Genomic DNA, 20486 nt, shown 5'->3' on the forward strand with positions numbered 1-20486 from the left:
TTGGGGGTCTGTTGTCTTAAAGGAAAGCAGCTTCTGGTGAAATGGAGATGCTGTGGCAGGTGGTTGCTGGTTTCAGGAAAGGCTCCCTTGTAGACAGGGGGGCCAGAAACCCAGTTGTTTGGCAAACTGGCCCAGGGTTCCCTCGCTCCATCATGCATGGACACTAGACAAACTGGAAGAAAGTGCGTCACTTATCCACTGTTTTCAGCATCCACCGGGGGGGGGGGGGACTTGGAACCGATTCCCTGCAGATACTGCAGCCAGTTCAGTTTGGCAATTTTTCCCACCTGGTTGCTTCTTCCATGGATGAGGACACACTTCGGTTTGGTGGAAGGTGAAAAGCAATGAAACATAACGAGGAAGGATGTATGTTTCGATGGATGTTTAATGAAGAAACCTTGCTATCAAAAGTTTTTTTTTTAATTAATTTTTACTATGTGCCATGAAGGTGATCTGATTTAGGGCAACCCATCCCAGATTATTTGGTTACGAAGTACTTAGAAGTGGCTGCCTCCTTTCTGGTGGGACCAACACTTTGGGACCACCACGTAGCTTGCTCAAGACAGCACTGGTGGCAGGCCCAGATCTTGAGTTCATAGCCTGGAGTCCAGTCTGCTGAGCTATGTCAGCTGGAATTAATCTTACATTTCTAGAAAACAGCATTAAAGGTTTGAGGCAATTTTGGGATGTATGAGACATCATCAAACTGTATACACGCTAGATGCACTCTGAAATCACCAAAATCAGCAGCAATTTGTCTTTCCTCAGTAGCGATTTTCGGCTGATGAAATCATCACACAAGTATGCATCCTTCAGTCTCGAGAGACTATGGTAACATGCTCTGAAGAGCACTTAGAACAGCATCTAGTGAAGGCCAATTCGAGAGTGACAATCCCTTCCACACTGAAGGCAAATACAAGCTGTCCCCTGTCCGGCTCCCTGGTTTTGCTGGTTTTGCGACTGCCTCTTTGCCTCGGCCTGCTGGACAAGGGTTCCTTCAAATTGGGAGAGGCCATGATGCATCACCTGCCTCCAGGCTGAACGCTCAGATGTCAAGGTTTGCCATCTGTTGAGGTCCATTCTGAAGGCCTTCAGATCCTGCTTGCAGATATCCTTGTATCGCAGCTGTGGTCTCCCCCTGAGGCACTTTCCCTGCACTAATTCTGCATACGGGAGATCTTTTTGAATCCGACTCTCAGCCATTCTCACAACATGCCCAAGCCAATGCAGGCGTCGCTGTTTCAGTAATGTATACATGAATTACACACAGAACTGCATAACAGGAATTCTAGGGATCTATTCCATCCACAATCCTGTTATTTCTCAGATTCACAGGACTTTTTATGTAATCTGAAGCATTTGCGCCACCTGAAACTCTTCCCACACGGTGAGCATGTGTACGGTTTCTCCCCCGTGTGGATTCTTTGATGGGTTTTAAGGTACGAAAGCTCTATGAAGCCTTTCCCACAGTCTGTGCATGTAAACGGTTTCTCCCCTGTGTGCACTTTCAGGTGGAGAGAGTAGCTTCTTCGGTGGCTGAAGCTCTTTCCACACAATGAACAGTTGAAGGGCTTCTCCCCTGTGTGAAGTCTCTGATGGATGGTAAGAGAGCTATTACGACGGAAGCTCTTTCCGCACTCAGAGCACCTAAACGGCTTGTCTTCTGTGTGCATTATTTTATGGGAACTGAGGCTTGCACTGTGGGTGAAATTCTTTCCACACAACAAGCACTTGTACGGTTTCTCCCCTGTGTGGATTCTTTGATGCATTCTGACGTCTGCGGTTCGGTTGAAGCGCTTTCCACAGTACGGACATGGAAATGGTTTCTCATATGCACCGGTGCTACAATGCAGCAGAAGGCCTTCGCCGGAGCCACACTCCGAAGACTCCCATAATTTCTTCCAGGTATGTAGTTTCTGATGTAATGTCATATTTTTCTTATATTTGAAATCCTTTCCGCACTCCACACACTTGTATGCTTTCTCCTCCGTGTGTACACTTTGATGCGCCTTGAGGTATTCCCTCCGCCTGAAGCCCTTTCCACAACTTGAACATTCATATGGCTTCTCCCCTGTGTGGATTTGTTTATGTATACTCATATGTGGTTTACTAATGCTTTTCCCACATACCTCACACTTAACTTTTTTATTTTCTTGGATCTGTAATTCATCTAAGGGTATTTGTCCTTGAGGTAGAAAGGAAATGCTGTCTGTGTGTGCCATTCCTTGGACTCTTGTTTCATGAATGGCACCACCTTCAGTAATCAAAAACCTATCCTTCCGCTTCTCTTCAGCTTTGGTTTCCATGGTTCTCTTCAGTTCTTCCTCTTCTGGATAGCTAATTCTTTGTAAATCTCCATGCAGAGCTTCTTCTTTTCTGCTCTTCCACATATCGTCTGCTGGAATAGAGCAAAACAGATGATAAATTGGTGAGGGAAAAAGGAAGCTTCATTGTCAGGGTGCAAACAGTTGATAAGCATCAAAGAACTGTAGAAGATTAGATTTGAAGCAGGTAACTACAACAAAGTTCTCAATTCTCTTAAGCTGTATAGAACTCTGTGGTTTAGAAAAATGTGGATGTACACAGTGGCTGAAATCCTGTTGCAAAGGATAGTAAGCCACTAGGGTAGGCCCAGTGAATCCATGGGGATTTGGTGAGTCAACTCCTCCATATGTTCCACTGATTCAATAGGCCTACTCTACTTATAAGTCACTATGCTAAGCAACAGGATTTCAGCCAATGGCTCTCTGGTCGTATTTACTTTTCTTTATTTATTCTAAGGCTTAGTGCATTCACTGCCCAAAATCCGGTTGGTTAACCCAAAAGTGTAATTTTCAGAGACAAGTCACCTCAAGTGAAGAGGTGAGTTGCACAACTCAACATGGAATTGAAAATGTCTAAAGAGATTTCTTCTGGAAATAGCTAGACTTGAAGTAGCTTAGCCTCTAGAACGAACAGTGGCTCCCAACCTTGTTCAAGTCATGACCCCTTTGTATAATAGCTATGTAACCTGTGACCTCCCCGCCACATTTGCATAAGTAGGCTGTTGTCATTGTTCCCCAATATGGTGGCACTGCGGATGCTGCTAATGCTGCTCAGCCTCCTTTCATTCATTCATTCATTCATTCATTCATTCATTCATTCATTCATTCATTCATTCATTCATTCATTCATTCATTCATTCATTCATTCATTCAAAAATAGCCCTGGTTATGAGTTCTCAAAAAGCAGAGGCTACTTTCTCCCCCAAAAGCGCCTGTTACTCTTACATATACATAAACGCTAACTTTAATATCCCAAAAGATCAAGGAATTATTTGATGAAGGTGATCAGTGACTCCCTGAAAACACTTTGCGACCCCTTTGAGGGTCACAACCCCCCCCCCCAGGTTGGCAAACAATGCTCTAGAAGTCACACCACTAAAGTTTCACTGGTGTACGTTCTTATTAGGATTACTGGCCATGGTTCCCCCCAGCTTGCTCTCTCAAGAAACAGGAGAGAGTTGGCTGATACCTGTTCCAGTTGTTCACCCATCCAGTAGTGTCCAGTCTGACTGGCTGTGATTCTGCAGCAATAACAGTAAATATTTTGCTCTCCTTTCATAACAGCTCAAACCTGGTGGCTCAGCTGACAACGTTGCTATTTCGTGCGGTAGAACAAGCCCCACACTCTCATATTTACTTCACCTCCTTTGCTAGCGAGCTACATACGTAGCCTAGAGATTGGTCTTCCCAGCTTCCTTTCCAGATAAAGCATTATTTTATACCTCAAACACATTTTTAAAAAAAACATTTGGCTTACAGTAATAGAGCTGAAATTATATTCCCCCTCCTCCGCCCAAAATCAGGAAATTCTGACTACAGATTAACACCTCTTTTGATTCAAAGCTGAGGCACACAGGTGCACCCACCTTGTACCTTAACTTCTGCACCATGTAAACACAAAAGCTGAGTTCTACTGTATTATCCCCAAAAGGAAAAAAAGATCCTCCTCTTATCCAGATTTAAAACTTTTAAACGCTTGGGTTCAAGTTTTCAAAGATGAAGCCATGTCAGTCTGATTCAGCAAGAATATTGAAAACAGAAGAAAAACAGAAAAGAAACAAAAACCTAATTTCAGCCTCCTAATTCTACAATCAAGAGCCAGTGTGGTAAAGTTGATAGAGCGCTGGACTCTTAAGATTCAGGAGACTTGGGTTCGAATCCCCCACTTGGCCATAGAGATTGATGGGAGGTATATTTTAGGGGGAGATTTTTTGTGGATTACCACCTACTTTCTCAGACCCACGGAAAGAAAGGAGCCTTACCCACAGAGTTCAGGTTTGCATAATTCTCTGCCACAACCTCGTACTGTAGGGTCCTTTGGCCTGGATTCAGCAGCGCCCACTCCTCCTCAGAGAAACATACAGCCACGTCTTCAAAGCTCACTGGAGCCTGAGGAAAGAAGACTCACATTTTATCCTCATAGATTGTGGTTGTTCTTTACCAGACAATCGTGTCTGAATTATGAGGACCCTCACAGAGTTTTTGAGGTGTATGAAATACTTAGGAGAGGGTCTGCGGGGCCCGACCCCCACCCCGTTGTGTGTTTATATGATCAAGGGAGGATTGTCTGATGCTCTATATACAGTCCTCCACTGCGGCCCTCACAAAAAGTCAGGAAAGGCGAGATGGCTACAGAAATGGAAGTTTTGACTGAGAGAATTCAGAGTTCTCATGGGGTAGTTTTGGAAAAAGGGGAAAGGAGAAGAAGCAGATTCTCAGAGATTCTTGGAGATACAAAGGGACACCGAGGGACATTCAGGGAATCCACAAGCCACCTCCCCAGCAACTGATCTACCTGATCTGGTTGCGCAGAAGCGACTTCCAATCCACCACCAAGAAGAGGCATCTCCGTGGGCACTGCCCGCGTCTTTCCACCACCTGTATGTGACACCAGTGTAGCACGATAATACTGCACCTTCCATACAGAGATATGCATTTCATTTTACACAACCCACACCCAGCTCCATCTTGTATACAATGGCATACAACCCCCTACCTACCATATTGGCTCTTTGCACAATTCAGAGTGATAGTCTGGACCTCAAATACAGCTGCAGAAGTATCATTTTGTTTACATTCTGCCAGTCAGGGATTTGGAAGAGTCTATTCTTGGTAAAGGACTATAAATATTTCCAGCATGCAATATCAGAATTGGCCACTAGAGGGGACTAGGTAATACTCCTCTGAAATGTTCTTTCCTTTTGGTTAATAACATGTGTGTAGGCATCCTTCAGTCTCAACATGCTCTGTATGGAGGACTTGGAACAGTGTCTAGTGAGGCTGAGAAGGCCAATTCGAGAGTGACAATCCCTTCCACACTGAAGACAAATACAATTGGTTCCCTGTCCAGCGTGCAGTGCAATTAATACTTGCTGTTGTAACAATAATAAGCTGGCTGCCTGTAAATTCTTCACTTACTCTGACCATTATCCCCTCCACACTGGAAGCATCAACAGTGGTTCAAACAGCAAAATACAAGCACATCACTCACACAGGTCAAAATCCTGTTGTGTATGTTATATTTGTGGAAGGGTAATGATGTCAGTAGCAGGGAGAGAAGTGTAGCAATTAAAAACTTCCTCCTTCTGTTTTGTGGCTTCTCTGAATCCCAAGTAATCCCTTTCACTGCATGGAAGCAATGGGAGACACAGGATAGGAGGAGGAAGTCTTTAACTACAAAAAATCTCAGCCAGAAAATGATATTACTGGCAGGGAGTGATAACACACCCTCTTTCCATTCCATGGTTCTCATAGCTTCAATGCAATGGAACAGATTACTTGTGAGTTGAAGAAGCTGCAGGACAGAATGAGGAAGTTGTTGATTATTGACAATCTTCCCCTACTAATGACAGCAGGTGTAACTTACACAACAGAATTTCAGCCACAGTCTCAAGGGAAATGTAAAAGGGCTCCCAGGTTTTAAAGCACTGGGTGAGGCAAGTCAAGTCAAGGTGAAATATCCCCCCCCTCTACAACCTTACCTGGCAAGGAGGCGCCTACAAGAGAATCCTGCAGAATACACTTGAAGGACAGGCTTTGTTGAGCTTCTTGTGCCTCAAAAGCAGCTCCTGTCAGTAGGCCCTGGAGGTAAAAATACAGGTTAAAAATTCCAATAAATAGAAGCAAAGAGGTGTGTTTCAGAATTGCACAGGATTCCACGGAATTAAGGAACAACAGATACAGTCATGGAGGTGGGTGCTCTGGGAGGCCGTATGTTCAGGGGCCGCCCACAAACTATGTCCTTCCATCCGGATTAAAAATAACAACACCGCAATTGCAGTGGACTGAAATCAGAGCAAACAAAACAGAAACAAGGAAAGAGCACACTAGACAGAAATCATAGGCATCCTTCAGTCTCAAGAGACTATGGTAACATGCTCTGAATCGAGGAATGTCCTCTCCAGAACATGAAGCCCGGGTAAGGTAATGTGGAGGATAGGCTGTTACCCAAGCAGCAGATCCCCCCTCTCCACATTGCTGAAATGATCCAATGGAAAGGCAAGAGCCAATACAACTGGTTCCAGCAATGTCGCAGGAGTTGGCAGAACGACACATACTGCCTTCGGGACTCCAGCTCCGGATTTTGCCTCGAGGTTAACTCCTGAAGCCTTTTCCATGAGTGGATATAGCCACAAGGCAGTGGAGGTTTGAAATCAGAGTTTTCCTTCTCCTAGATGGGCTGCCTTCCATGGCTGACGAGCCCCACCTACCCGGCTAGACAGAAATAGAAGGCCAAATATAAGACCTACAAAGAAAAAAAAGCATCTGTCATAATTTCCTGTCAGACACTCTGTTCTCACCTTTTCTTTTTGTGGTTTTTCATTCTATTAAATATACTCAGGCCTCGAAGGACACTACGTGTGGGAAGAGTGACTGTTGTAGGTTTTTTTAAAATTATTTATTATTTTTAATTCTGCATCACCCAGGCTTCCCTGGAACAAGTTCTAAGACTTCCCTTTTTTCTCCCCAGGTTCTCCCCTGAGAGCTAGGATCCTTTCCTCACATTGTCTATTGCCAGAAAGAACAATAAGATGATAATCAAACACTAAAAGGGCCAAAATAGTGCCCCCAAAGGATAACCAGCAATAAAAACCGGAAGCAGAAGTGCTATTAAAAAAATAAAAAGATAAAAGGGTTGTTCCATACCATCAAGGCATTCCCAATTTTAGGGTGACCCTCAGGGGCTGCCAGGAAAATAATAATAATAATTCGAAATGTGGTGTTTGAGGAGAGTTTTGCAGATATATCCTGGACTGCCAGAAAGACAAACAAGTGGGTCCTAAATACAAATCAAGCCTGAACTCTCTCTGGAGGCAAAAATGTTGAAACCGAGGCTGTCCTACTTTGGGCACATCATGAGAAGGCAGGATTCCCTGGGAAAGACCCTCATGCTGGGAAAAGGGGAAGGCAGCAGGAAAAGAGGAAGAACAAATATGAGATGAATGAATTCCCTAAAGGAAGCCACAGACTTGCATTTACAAGAACTAAGAAGGGTTGCCGAGGACAGGGCAATTTGGAGAGTGCTCATTCATAGAGCCCCCGTGGAATGACTTAACGGCACATAACAAAAACAAATGCGGGTTCCAAGGTATGTGAGCTGCTCAAGGAATCGTTTCTTTCCCACACACATACACGGCCCGAGTCTGAACAGCCAAGATGAGATTTGAACCCAAGTCTCCTGAGTCCCCGTCCAACGCTCTATCCACGCTGACTTTTGAGTATAAAATTAGGAGCTGAAATAATTTGGGGCAGAATGTCAGAAAGAAACCTTTTTTGGACTACAGCTCCTAGAATTCCCCAGGAGGACCATGTTATCCGGCAAATTCTGGGAGTTGTAGGCAGAACCTAAATTCCCATGCTCTAAGAATTCACAAATTACACACCCAATGAAATGGAAGTCTCTTACACACCAGGAAGTATGTGGCTTGACCAAAAAAACCCCACATCTCTTATGTCCACCTGAAAACCATCTCAAGATGCCACCAGTACTTGGGCGACTGAAGCTAGTCTGCACTCAGGTCTACATCACCGTTTTAGGGCCTCATAATTCACATTTTGGCTCCTACGGACCTGTCTTCTCACCCGCTGCTCTTTCTCCTGGTCCTCTGCTCGGCTCAGGAGGTAGCCTTCTGCCAGGGCCACTGCTTGGGAACTGGTCTCTGGCTGGCATTCTCTCACCCAACGCCCAAGTTCCAGGGGAAGGATGGTCAGAAACTGCTCCAGGATCACCAAGTCCAAGATCTGAGCCTTGGTGTGTCGCTCCGGCTTCAGCCACTGACGGCAGAGATGGTGGAGTCGGCTGCAAACTTCCCGAGGCCCCACATCCTCCTGGTAGCAGAACCGCCTGAAACGCTGGCACTGTGCAATTGCACCGAGGCCGTCCTCATCCTGAATTTTCCCCACTGTTCTTTCACAGAACTCCGTCTTGTCTCCAGCCTGGATGTCCAGGAGGCTCCTTCCGGCCCCAGAAGCTGCCGCGTCAGGTTCTTCCATCTTCAGTCCCGCTCAGACGCTGAGAAAATGGAAGAATCCCCTCGTTCTGCTGCTACACGCCCTTCCTTCAAACCAGGAACGTTGTGATTTAAAGAGGGTGAACAAATCCAGCAAAGCCAAGGAGGGTTTTTTTGACCAATGGGACAATAACATACGTCAAGCAGAAGGAAGCTTTAGAAGGAAAACTGGATGAGCGATACTTGCTTTCCTCCTAAAAGCAAAAGAGATGAACAGAGAGACTCTGAAGGAAACCGGAGACAGAGTTTTGAGTTCCCAGGGGTGTTCCTCTGCTAAAGATATGCCAGCCAAACCCCTGACCTGGGTCATGTATACACACCATCTTGAGGGCTGCCCCACTCTTCCCCTTCTACTTTGCCTCCCTCTCTTCTCCTCACAAAAACCCCTTGGCTTGGTCCATGTATCCCTCACGGCAAGCCAGACTGAAACCGATTCTCATACAAACCAATTCAGGGTGTCCGTCACAAACTATCAATGCAGGATGTGTTATAAAAATCTTATAGTGCTCTGAGGAGTTTGTTCAAGTCTCATAGATTTGACCTTGGCAATCCTCACCTTTTATTTTCCTTGTAGAGCGGTGATTCCCAACGTTAGGTCCCCAGGCGTTCTTGAACTACAATGCCCAGAAGCCTTCACCATTAGCTGTGCTGGCCAGGATTTCTGGGAGTTATAGTCCAAGAACCTCTGGGGACCCAAGGATGGCAACATCTGTGACGGACTGATATCCCTGGTTAGAAGTTGGGAGGTAAGTAAAGGTAACGGTTCCCCTTGAGATTTAGTCCAGTCGTGTCCGACTCTAGGGCGTGTTGCTCATCCCCGTTTCCAAGTCGCAGTGCCAGTGTTTGTCCATAGACAGTTTCCGTGGTCGTGTAGCCAGCGCGACTAGACATGGAATGCCCTTACGTCTCAATGAAGTTGGGGAGACTCGAGTTCAAATTTCCACCAGACCATGACATTCACTGGATGACCTACCTGGGGTTATTTATTCCTCTGCCTCCTCTCTCAGCCTAGTCTACCTCACACAAGGATGGTTGTGAAGACAAGGCGGTGGAGAGCTGCACCGCCCACCTTCAGTCCCCCGGAAGAAAAATGGGATAAAAGTGTGACAAAATACAAATAGAAATCCCTTCTAAAAGTCATTTTAAGTTTCTGCCTTTATTCGACCAATCAGAAAGGCACAAAATACTTAAAGGCTGCACGAAAATAGCTCATTTTTATTTATTTACAGTATTTCAAATATATTTCTTTACCCTGCCTTCCTCCTAAAAAGAGGACCTAAGGCTTCTTATTAAGCCACGTACTCTCTAAGGTTATTATTATCTAATCAGCAGTTAAGCCTGCCTCAGGCTCCGGGTCAGAGGGACTACATCTCCCATCACCCCCCTACTGGCTCTGGGGATGGGAATTGTAGTTGTGGGCATGGAATGGGAGCTTCAGAGTGTGCTGGGGTGGGAGACCGTGGCTGTGTAGGCTTCCTAGCTTTGCACCAAAGAGGAGAAACCATCATCACACGGGGATTCTCGGGGAAAGCAGCCCCCCCAACCTGCAGCACCCCCTCCTCGAGGGTTTTCTCTCCCCCCTCCCTGGCCCTTCCCTACCTGAGCATCATCCACAGCATCCTTCTGAACTCTGCCTTCTCCGGATCCTTGGCGGGGGAATCAGCAACCCAAAGAAGCTCCCGGCGGCCATCAAAGCCGCTTCTTCCCCAGCCACGTGGGGCGGTGGGGGCGGGATGCGGCTTCCGTTCTTAAATCCTCGGTTCCAAACGGCCTCTCTAGGAATCTCGCCTCTCTCGCTTTAACCCCCCCCCCACTCTAGGAAGTCAACGCAACACCGTCTTGTTGCCAGCGTTCATGCCTTCAAGGTCTCCAGCCTGCTTGAACAGAGCAGATGATACCAAAAATGAGAAGAGGGGGAAAAGCAACAACCAGAGGTTGTGGCTCTTGGACCTCCAGCAGATTGTGTCTCGTTTGTGGAGTTCCTCCGCCACAGGGAGGTCCGGACACAGGGAGGTCCGGATCGAGTCACTTTTCTTCCTCTTTGAGTCCTTCCTGCTGTCCCTTCTGGATAGGAGGAACTGGCTGAACTCCAGCAGCATAATTTATGCTTCCTAGAATTGATGACATACTCTGTGCAGCATAGTGTGTGTGTGTGTGGCAAACCAGGGAGGATTTTAACTTCTGAAAAATCACTGCAACTGAGGACATTATTAACCTTACTCAGTTTAAGTTACAGTGGCTGGCTTTTGGCCACTGTGAAATCCTATTGTGAAGAACCAGATGTGGGTGTCCAGGGTACAACACATGCTACAAAGCAACCCCAAACTGGAAGGAAGTGGATATGGAACTCTATAGGATTAAAACAAAATTCACACGTGGATTGATTAGGAGCAATCATAAATTCACTGAACAATCCTTCAGAATTTTTCATCAGGCCACAGGGAGAAACATTAGAAGTGGGGGAGAAAAAGGCTTGGTGAAAAACAGGGTTGAGCCATAAGAGATCTGTCATGAAACTGAACTAAGCAAGAAATGTCACAAGTCAAGGCAGTAAAAACGTCCCCAGTTTGTACAAGGCAAATCTTGCAGGATCAGATCCAGATAGATCCACCCAGTCCGATATTCTTGTTCTAAAAAAGTTGCCAGCCAAATACTTCTCAAAAGATCTCAAGGATTTCGTGGTGAAAACGAGAATATTTTAAAAATACAAGCTTGATTGTTCTTACAAGTTAATGCTGTAATTTTTACAATTCTGTCTTCGTTGTTGCTATGTCATGTGGCATTATCAGTAATTAAAAAGAAGGTTTTGCCTTAAGAAGGGAGGGAGGGAGGAATATAGAAAAGGAAGGAAGGAAGTCATTGCTGGTGAAAAGATGATGTTGACCCTAGTGTTGGAATTTATTAAGAAAATGAAAATTAATTGATCAACATAGAGCCATGGCAAAATTGGAAGGATTTTATAGGTCATTTAATTCTAAAGCCCTAACTAGTAAAGATCATGCTATAACATACAGAAGCTTGCTGGATAGCTTAGTGGTTTAGGTATCTGGCTGTGGGGCCAAAGGTTGGGAGTTTGATTCTCCGCTGTGCCTCCTGGGAGAATAGCCAGCCTGGGTAGCCTTAGGGCAAGATGCACAGTCTCAGAGTGCCGCCCTCCCAGAAACCACTTCTCTGTATTTTCTACCTGGAAAAGCCTGAAAATAAGTCAGAATGGAATTTATGGCACATCATTATTATATCACATAAAGCCTTGAAATGAAGTGGACTGGAGTACAATGAACATCATCCAAATACCTGGCATACTCGGAGGTTGCAAATTGCGAACATTAAAGGAATCTGAGAAGATAGGAATCATATTTAAAGAGTTTATTAACATCACTCACAAAATTGTAAGGCTAACACTTAATGTTTGGCACTTGTCAATAAAGGGGAAACAACAGAAAAGCCAAAGATATGATATGCAACAGTTGACTTAAGAAAAATAAAATGCAAAGAAAAGTAAAAGGTGAATGTGTTTCAATCATGTCACCTGAATAAGTACCGTGCTTATATTTTTCCATGTATAAGATGATGCTTTTGTCTAAAATATTTAGATTAAAAATTGAGAGTCATCTTATACACAAAAGTAAGGAGGGGGAAGGGATCAAAGCGCTTTGATTCCTGCTTTCCCCCTCCACTTTCCTGTGAGGAAAGTCTTTTCCCCCTCCACTTTCATCACAAAAAGTGGAGGGGGAAAGCAGGAATCATCAAAGCGCTTTGATTTCACGCTTTCCCCTCCACTTTCTTGCAAAGAAAGAAATTATGGGTTAGAAAGGGGGGCATCTTAGACATGGGGGTGTCGTATACATGGAAAATATGGTATGCCAGAGTTCTGCTGTGATTTCTCCCCTCACACACTCATGTTACCTATTATCCAACAAGAAAATCGTGGGGTCCCTTGTCCAAAACTCAAGACTAAAATGGATAATAGCTTTTCATGGCCATCAAAATATTAAAAGCATGCAAGATTTCATGATCCATAGGAGTCTTCTTTACAGCTGGAGGCCAAACTTGACATTTTGAGCTGACACAGGGGAGAGGGACAACAACTCCCATCATGCTTTGCTGGCTCTGGTGATGGGAACTATAGTTCTAGACCCAGAATTGTACAGCTGAAATGTGCCAGGTTGGGAAATTGGCTGTATGGACTCCCAGCTTTACACAGAGGAGAAAATCTTCTCCAGATGGGCAATGTATAGGAACCCAAAAAGTTAAAGAAATTCAATCTCATTTTTCTGCCAGCCAGTAGCTACCTTTCCGTGCCTCTCCTCTCCCCCTCTGTCTGGCGTTCTATATTAGAGAGTTTCTCCACCACGCCAATTATTTCTTTTAATACAGATCCTGATATCATAATAGTATCTTGTCAGCTGTTAGCTTTTCCCTATTTCCCCTCTGCCGCCTTTAATTCTACAAATCCCCGCCTCAGGAAGGACCCTGCTAGACTTGGAAGCTCTTCTGTTTTCAATATTTTATTGACCCAGCAAAAGGGCTGCTAGATTTTGTAGAGGCTCTTGTGGGGATCTGCCGCTAGCAGTTAACAGCTGAGTAATTGGCCATAAAATCAATCTATGCCATTTCTTTTGGGAGAACACTCTGTGATACGACAACACGTGGTCCGTTGGAAAGAATCACAGTCGTCTCTCTCTGCGTGGGTTCCGTCATCACAGCCGGTGTTTGTGAGGCGCCGGAAGGCTTTTCCGCCCCCCGAGCATACATATGGTCGGAGTATACGTGACTTCTCTGATGGGACCGGAGGTCTAAACTCAACGTGAACTTCCTTCCGCACTCGGCATACCCGTATGGTTTGTACCCCGTGTGCCACTTTAAGTGGTTTGAGTGACTCTGGCTGTTACCGAACGTCCTTCCACAGGATGAACACCGGTATTGTTTCAACCCCCGGGGAATCCGTTTCGATGGCCTGTGGCGTGCTTTTTGACAGAAGCTCTTACCACGCATACGGCACTGTAGCGAAATGCCAAAAGGTGACATCATTCCTGCCTGTCCATCACAGAAGCTCAAGGGGGAGGAGGGTTCTGTCATCACAGCCGGTGTTTGTGAGGTGCCGGAAGGCTCTTCCGCCCCCCGAGCGTAGATATGGTCGGAGTATATGTAACGTCTCTGATGGAACCAGAGGTCTAAACTTGACATGAATTTCCTTCCACACACAGCACACTCGTATGGTTTGTCCCCCGTGTGCCGCTTTAAGTGGTTTGAGTGACTCTGGCTGTTACCGAACGTCCTTCCACAGAACGAGGACTGGTACAGTTTCAGTCCCTGGGGAATCCGTTTCGATGCCCTCTGGCATGCTTTTTGACAGGAGCTCTGCCCGCACAGGCGGCACTTATTTGTCTCTTCTTCCAGGCTGATGCTTTCAAGCATCGCTTCTTCTTGGAGGTCAGTGTTTCCAGATGCAAAGGACATATCACCATCATTTATTTCCTCCTGAATCAAGCCATCCTGGATGTCATCGTCCCCTTCAGAAGAAAAGGATTCTTTTCTCATCTTCCGTGCGGCTTCGGTCTCTGTTGCTTCACTTTGCTCTGTTCTATCAACATCTCTAGCTTTCTTTAAGGACACTCTGCATGATTCTTCTTTTTCCTCATCGTCCAAGGCATCATCAGCTAGAATGAGAAGGGGAGAAGAATATCAAGAACCCCGGGAAGAAATGAAGTTTTAAGTCATGGAACAATCCAAGGTTTCCAAGCATTATTGTGGAAGACAGAACAGACTACTGCCCAGCCCTTGATTGGCATGAAGTACTTTCTGGAGGGGAGTGGGTGCCACTTTCGGACCAGATAGGCGGGGTATAAATCAAATAAATAAATAAAATAAATAAAAAATAATGAAGATGCATCTTTGAAGAGAAGCAAAGAAGAGGGATGGGGGAGCTTTCTCAGTTTCCCTTCTTCTCTTTCTGACCTGCTCTGATATATGTTGACCTTCCTTTGACCTAGATTGAGAAGGATAACATGTGGCTCTCTCAGTGGTCTCAATATAAAGGTAAAGGTTCCCCTTGACATTTAGTCCAATCGTGTCCGACTCTAGGGCACGGTGCTGATCCCCATTTCCAAGCCATAGAGCCAGTGTTTTTCTGTAGACAGTTTCCGTGGTCGCGTTACCCAGCGCGACTAGACACAGAACGCTGTTACCTTCCCACTGAGGTGGTACCTATTTATCTACTTGGACTTGCATGCTTTTGAACTGCTAGGTTGGCAAGGGGCTGGGACAAGCGACGGGAGCTCACTCCGTCGCGTGCATTCGATCTTACGACTGCTGGTCTTCTGACATTGCAGCACAGAGGCTTCTGCAATTTAGCCCACAGCGCCACCATGTCCCTTACCTTATCCATCTCAATATACCGTCTAGCAATCCTGCTTTTTCCCAGCATTCCACAATTTAAAATATATATTTATAAAATATATATATTTTAAATGCCAACATCCCTCATTTAAAAAAAAATCTTCAGAAAACATTTTTTATCTACAGAGAGCATAATTAGCCTTTTCCAGTTAAAAAGCATTTTTGTTTAAAAAAAATAAATATCAGGGGGTAGGTGGCCCTCATAGACACGGCCCCATGACCTCCACAGGTTGCCCTCCCGTCAATGGAGCTTGGGAAGGAGTTGATGAATCCACCCTGATCCAGCGGGCAACTATCATGTTTTCCTGAAATTAAGACAGGGTCTTATATCAATTTTTGCAAAAAAAAAGCATTAGAGCTTATTTTCAGGGGATGTTTTAATTTTTTTTCATGGACAACAATCTATATTCATTCAAATACAGTCATGTCATCTTCTTCTGGTTGCTGCACAAGGGTGGAGGGTGGAGTTTCACTTAAATAGGGCTTATTTTTGGGGTAGGGCTTCTATTACGAGCATCCTGAAAAATCCTACTAGGGCTTATTTTCAGGTCAGGTCTTATTTTCAGGGAAACAGGGTAGTGGCAACTTACTACTGGATTTCAGCCAGTAAGTAAGATGATAGGAATCCTGGTTCTAGATAACTAAGGTGGAGATGCAGGGACTTAACAGCCATCTTCTCTTCTTGGGAACAAAGACTTTCCCTCTTCAGTAGAGAGTTGAAAGGGAAATGGGAAAAAGAAGGAAGTGACATCAGAGATCCTAAGACAATCTGTCTCTGACAGCGAAGGGCTACCTATAGAGGTCAGAGGTCATGCAGGCATGCAAAACAGGATGTTTGGAAGGGTTTGTAGAAGGCTTACCGGGATAGTTCAGATTCATATAATTCTCCAGCATGACCTCCCACTGCAGGGTTCTCTGGCCTGGATCCAGCAGCGCCCACTCCTCCTCTGTGAAACACACAGCCACGTCCTCAAAGGTCACCGGAACCTGAAGTCAGACAAATAAAACCGTTTCCTTACCTTTAGTGGACTTCCATCGCTCGCACTTCTACCTTTTTGAGTAGGGCAGCTTTGACAGAATCCAGGAAGGGTGGGTTTTGTCAGGCTCACAGAGGTGGGGATGGGGATTAGCACAGCCGGGGGGGGGGGGATTACTGTCACTTCCCCAACAATTCCTCCTTACCTTATCTGACCTCACAGAAGTTACTTCCATTTCATCACTAGGAGCAGATAACGGAGCAGGTGAGGCCAAAGATTTCCCGCCATCTGTAAGTCACACAAACATGGCATGAAAATGTTACATCATTTATACATGTGCAGGCATTGTTTCTTTCTTCAAAGAACCAAAGTCCCTCAAGAGTCATTTATCTCTAAGGACTACAAGAATATTTAATAGTGGCACAGGGGCATCTTTTCATGACTAAATCCAACCCATTTGACGGAGTGTTGATTTGGTTCTTGTTACATACTGTCAAGTCAAAACCAACTTATAATGGTCCTAACATGGTTTTCAAGGTAAGTGAGATATTTAAGGAGCTGTTTTACCAATTCCACTTCCCCATGGCTAAGTGGGGAATTGAAACCTAGATCTCCAGAATCTTAATCCATCACTCTATCCACCACATCACACTGGGTATCCCATGAACCACACTGATTGATTGATTGATTGATTGATTGATTGATTGATTGATTGATTGATTGATTGATTGATGATTGAACTTATGCACCACCCCATAGTGCTAGAGCATTCTCTGAATGGTTTCCAACATAATTAAGCAAGAAACACATGCAAAATAAAGAAGAAGAAAAAGGGACCAAAGAAACTTAGGGAGCAAGCACTGTCTCATATTTTGAAACAAGACAGAGACGAAGCTGGGGTGGGGAAGTGCTCTCCCCCTCTAGGATCAAGGGTAAAAAGAACAGCAGTGTTTTAACATCATAAAGAAGAGCAGGCTGCAAAGCATTTAAGAAATGAGCTAGTTCTGTAGAGTATAATATGGACTTTTAAGCCATGAAAGCTATTTTAAAATGTGTCGTCTTTAAAGCAAAGACAGACAACATTACAGTGGTGTCTCGCTTGATGAGGATAATCCGTTCCAGCGAAATCGCTGTAGAGCGAAATCCTCGTTAAGTGAAATAAAAAATCCCATTGAAACGCAATGAAAACCCGTTCAATGCGTTCCAATGGGCTGGAAACTCACTGTCCAGTGAAGATCCTCCATAGGGGCTGCCATTTTCAGTGCCTGTAAAGCGAGAAATCCGTCCAAAAACACAGCAGGGAGCCATTTTACACAGTGGGCGGCCATTTTGAAGTTGCCAATCAGCTATTTTAAAAACATTGTTTAGCGAAAAATCGGTTCCTGAAGCAGGGAACCGATCGTCGGGAAGTGAATTTTGCCTATTAAAACATCATTTTGTGATCGCAAAAGCAATCGGAAAACAGTCATCATATAGCGGTTTCATCATTTAACGAGGCAATCGTTAAGCAAGGCACCACGGTATCTCCAAAGCTTCAAATCTATTTTTTCTCTAAAGGACTTAGACAGACCCCAGAGGAGCACCAAGGCAAGGGAAGATTTTAAACATAAATGGGCAAGGGAAATGAAGCAGGACTTACCTCCATTGAGATCACCAAACACCTTGCTGCCACCCGAGCTTGTTTGATTTCTTGCCTCCTCTGGAGCATTGTCCACTGCATGGAAATGAAGAGCTGCCCCTGCTAACAGACCCTGCATGTGAGACAGCCAAGAGAAAGGCATACAAGTCAAGGGTTAGACAGATACGGCACCGTCAAATGGAGGGGGAAAAGTACAGTGGTGCCTCGCTTAATGACGTTAATTCATTCCAGCGAAATCGCTGTAGAGTAAAAACGTCATAAAGCAAAATTTAAAAGCCCATTGAAATGTATTGAAAACCCCTCAATGCGTTCCAATGGGCTGAAAACTCATTGTCCAGTGAAGATCCTCCATAGGGGCGGCCATTTTCACTGCCTGTAAAGCGAGGAATCCGTCCAAAAACACAGCGAGGAGCCTTTTTAAGCAGCCGTCGGCCATTTCAAAAACCGACAATCAGCTGTTTTTGATTGTCGTAAAGTGAAAATCGGTTCCCAAAGCAGGGAACTGATCATCATTAAACAAAAAACCCATTTAAAACATCATTTTGCAATCGCAAAAACCTAATTGTCAAGCGATTTCGTCATAGAGCGGGGCAATTGTTAAGCGAGGCACCACTGTAAAGTGTGCTGCTTATATACCACCCATAACTCTTAAAGCACTCTCTGGACGATTTACAAGTTCATTATGCAGGCTACACATTGCCACTGCAGCAAGCTAGGAACTCAGTTTACCGACCTCTGACGGATGGAAGGCTTAGACAACCTTCTTGAGCCGGCTACCTGAGCGCATCGGGACTGAACTCAAGTTGTGAGCAGAGTCTTGACTGCAATACTGCAGTTTAACCACCGTGCCACAAGGCTCAGTGGTTAAACTGGAAGGTTAGGACATCCCAGCTCTGGAGAATTTTCTATAAAGGCTAGGCAACCAGTGATAGAGCTTAGGGCTATCTTTGTCTTTTCAGCAGGTTCCCACCTGATCTCTCTGCTTCTGGTCTTCTGCCAGGCTCAGGAGGAAGCCTTCTGCCAGGGCCACTGCTTGGGAACTGGTCTCCGGCTCACATTCTCTCACCCAGCGCCCTAATTCCAGGGGAAGGATGCTGAGGAACTGCTCCAGGATCACCAAATCCAGGATCTGAGCCTTTGTATGTTGCTCTGGCTTCAGCCACTGGTGACACAGATCATGGAGCCGCCTGCATACTTTCCGGGGCCCTTCAGCCTCCTGGTAGGGGAGCTGTCTAAAGTGCTGGCGCTGAATGTCCAAACTGGTGTTGTCCTCACCAAGGAACGTCCTCGCCCCTTTCTCCCAGTACTCCCCAGCACCCTTAGCTTCCGCTGCATCAGGACGTTTTGCCGGTTCAGGGCCAACCGATTCTTCTACCTCCATTTTAAATTCAAGGGAAGTCTCTAATAGGATATAAAGGATCCTTCTGCCAGTTGCCACCCCTGCTGTCACAAGCGATTTCTCTCCTTTGGCATAGGATAGGGTGGCCAAATTTTGGGCAGGGGCAATTTATCTTATGCAGCTAATGGCCTCTCCCATTTTGAAGAGACCCTTGTCCAGCAGGCCGAGGCAAAGAGGCAGTCCCGAAACCAGCAAATTCAGGGAGATGGAAAAGCATCCAGAAAGGGGAAAAAATGGGACAGTTGGCGATTGCCTTCATCTAAGAAACACGCAACCACAGACCAACACGTAAGAACTGGCAGAGTCGCTGGTCCGTCTACTTCAATGGATGTTTTTTAGGCTGCTAGAATAAGCCCAAATCACGGTTGCAGCATAATTTATATTTTTTAAAAAATCAGAAGTCGGTTGAAACGCTTCGAAATTCAAAATGCATCAGTTGGGGGTTCCTCTACTCTCCTGCTGGGAACGGCAAAAAGGAAGTAGGGAAGCAAACCGAGGCGAATTTGACGCTGGACCGGAAGTAGATGTTCTTAAAGAACTTCCTCTTTTTGGAGCCTTGCTAGGAAGGGCGACTCGCTCACTTTAACTCTTCGGGAAGCAAACAGGAGGACGTGAGCTCGTTATCTCTCGGAATAAGGAGTGTTAACAGTTCGCTCAGGGCGGTTGCCACGTGAAATGGAGGACAGGGCTCCTGTGCCTTTCGTCGGATGTGTGAAAGAGGGCGCTTCAGCAGAAGTAGCTTGTTATTCCAGGCACATCTATTGAAATGCCCTCTTCCCAAGGCACAGGAGCCTTGTTTGTGTTTGCAATTGGCCGTCCTGTTCCAAAGACGGACTTTCACACAAAAAAGGAGAGTTTTGCTCCTAATTCCTCAGAAACTCAGTAGCCCTCAAACCCCTCAGTGGAGTGGGTGAGATCGGTCCTGCAATTCTGTGAAGCCTTGGCGCTCCCACACAATGGAGCAGTGGGGATGCTCTCCCTGTTGTGACTGTCCTATATGGTGGCCACAGCCCTTTTTGGGAGGACTGCTCACCATCTGAAGGGTTAGCAGGGAACAGTCCTCGTTGTGAAGATCTCCTTCACTTGAAGGGACAGGCAGCCCAAGGCTGATTTAAAGGTCAAGAACCCCCAAAAAGAAAGGAAATCCACACAGGTCTTTTGGCCAGCGGTTTCCCTACCCGAGTTACACTGTCATTCCATCTTGAGTACAAAAGTAATTTCTCATTTTGCATCTGCAACTATTCACAGGATCATAGAATTGTCGTAGGGTTGGAAGGGACCTTGGAGGTCTTCTAGTCCAACCCCCTGCCCAAGGCAGGAGATCTCATTCCATCCTGGACAGATGGCTGTCCAATCTTTTATTGAAAATCTCCCAACGATGGGGCACCCACAACATTGGGAGGCGAGCTTTTCCATGGCTTAATGGTTCTCCTTATTCCTCCTTATTCATTAGTGCACACACCTTTATGACAATCAGGGTTCTTTTTTCACTCTTTGCTGTTGTTGAAGTACGTGGCC

At 45.4% G+C, this 20486-nt stretch overlaps 2 protein-coding genes across 7 annotated transcripts; both read right to left on the reverse strand.

Annotated features, from left to right (window-relative positions):
- Positions 1 to 367: 367 nt before the first annotated feature.
- LOC140703777 (zinc finger protein with KRAB and SCAN domains 1) lies at positions 368 to 10296 on the reverse strand. Of its 6 annotated transcripts, none has more exons than XM_072987466.2 (6): positions 10154 to 10296; positions 8127 to 8748; positions 6026 to 6125; positions 4840 to 4922; positions 4307 to 4433; positions 368 to 2398 (listed from the first exon to the last, which is right to left on the reverse strand). In XM_072987466.2, the coding sequence occupies exons 2-6, from the start codon at positions 8535 to 8537 to the stop codon at positions 1317 to 1319; spliced, it is 1803 nt and encodes a 600-aa protein (XP_072843567.2). In that variant the 5' UTR covers positions 8538 to 8748; positions 10154 to 10296; the 3' UTR covers positions 368 to 1316. The 6 variants fall into 6 exon arrangements, with proteins under 6 accessions (XP_072843567.2, XP_072843566.2, XP_072843563.2 ...); XM_072987465.2 differs by having other exon boundaries at positions 368 to 2395; positions 8115 to 8748; XM_072987462.2 differs by having other exon boundaries at positions 8115 to 8748.
- A 1609-nt stretch (positions 10297 to 11905) lies between these two features.
- Positions 11906 to 19212, reverse strand: LOC110070499 (uncharacterized). Its single transcript, XM_020778180.3, has 5 exons — positions 18540 to 19212; positions 17570 to 17681; positions 16136 to 16218; positions 15814 to 15940; positions 11906 to 14214 (listed from the first exon to the last, which is right to left on the reverse strand). Exons 1-5 carry the CDS (start codon positions 18948 to 18950, stop codon positions 13160 to 13162), a joined length of 1788 nt encoding a protein of 595 aa, XP_020633839.3. The 5' UTR covers positions 18951 to 19212; the 3' UTR covers positions 11906 to 13159.
- Positions 19213 to 20486: the final 1274 nt, after the last annotated feature.

The sequence above is a fragment of the Pogona vitticeps genome, chromosome 2 (genome assembly GCF_051106095.1).
Source record: "Pogona vitticeps strain Pit_001003342236 chromosome 2, PviZW2.1, whole genome shotgun sequence".
NCBI lineage: Eukaryota > Metazoa > Chordata > Lepidosauria > Squamata > Agamidae > Pogona > Pogona vitticeps.

Bases quoted from the DNA above. Each gene is read 5' to 3' on its own strand.
- LOC140703777 (XM_072987462.2), bottom strand. From the start codon at position 8,537: ATGGAAGAACCTGACGCGGCAGCTTCTGGGGCCGGAAGGAGCCTCCTG. The intron at 6,126-8,114 runs GTCCGTAGGAGC...TTTTACCTCCAG, and splicing joins AGCAGCGGGTGAGAAGACAG to GGCCTACTGACAGGAGCTGC. The intron at 2,399-4,306 runs GTAAGGCTCCTT...GCTCTATTCCAG, and splicing joins TGCAAACCTGAACTCTGTGG to CAGACGATATGTGGAAGAGC.
- LOC110070499 (XM_020778180.3), bottom strand. From the start codon at position 18,950: ATGGAGGTAGAAGAATCGGTTGGCCCTGAACCGGCAAAACGTCCTGAT. The intron at 16,219-17,569 runs GTAAGTCCTGCT...TGTGACTTACAG, and splicing joins GTTTGGTGATCTCAATGGAG to ATGGCGGGAAATCTTTGGCC. The intron at 15,941-16,135 runs GTAAGGAGGAAT...GTCTGACTTCAG, and splicing joins CTTCTGTGAGGTCAGATAAG to GTTCCGGTGACCTTTGAGGA.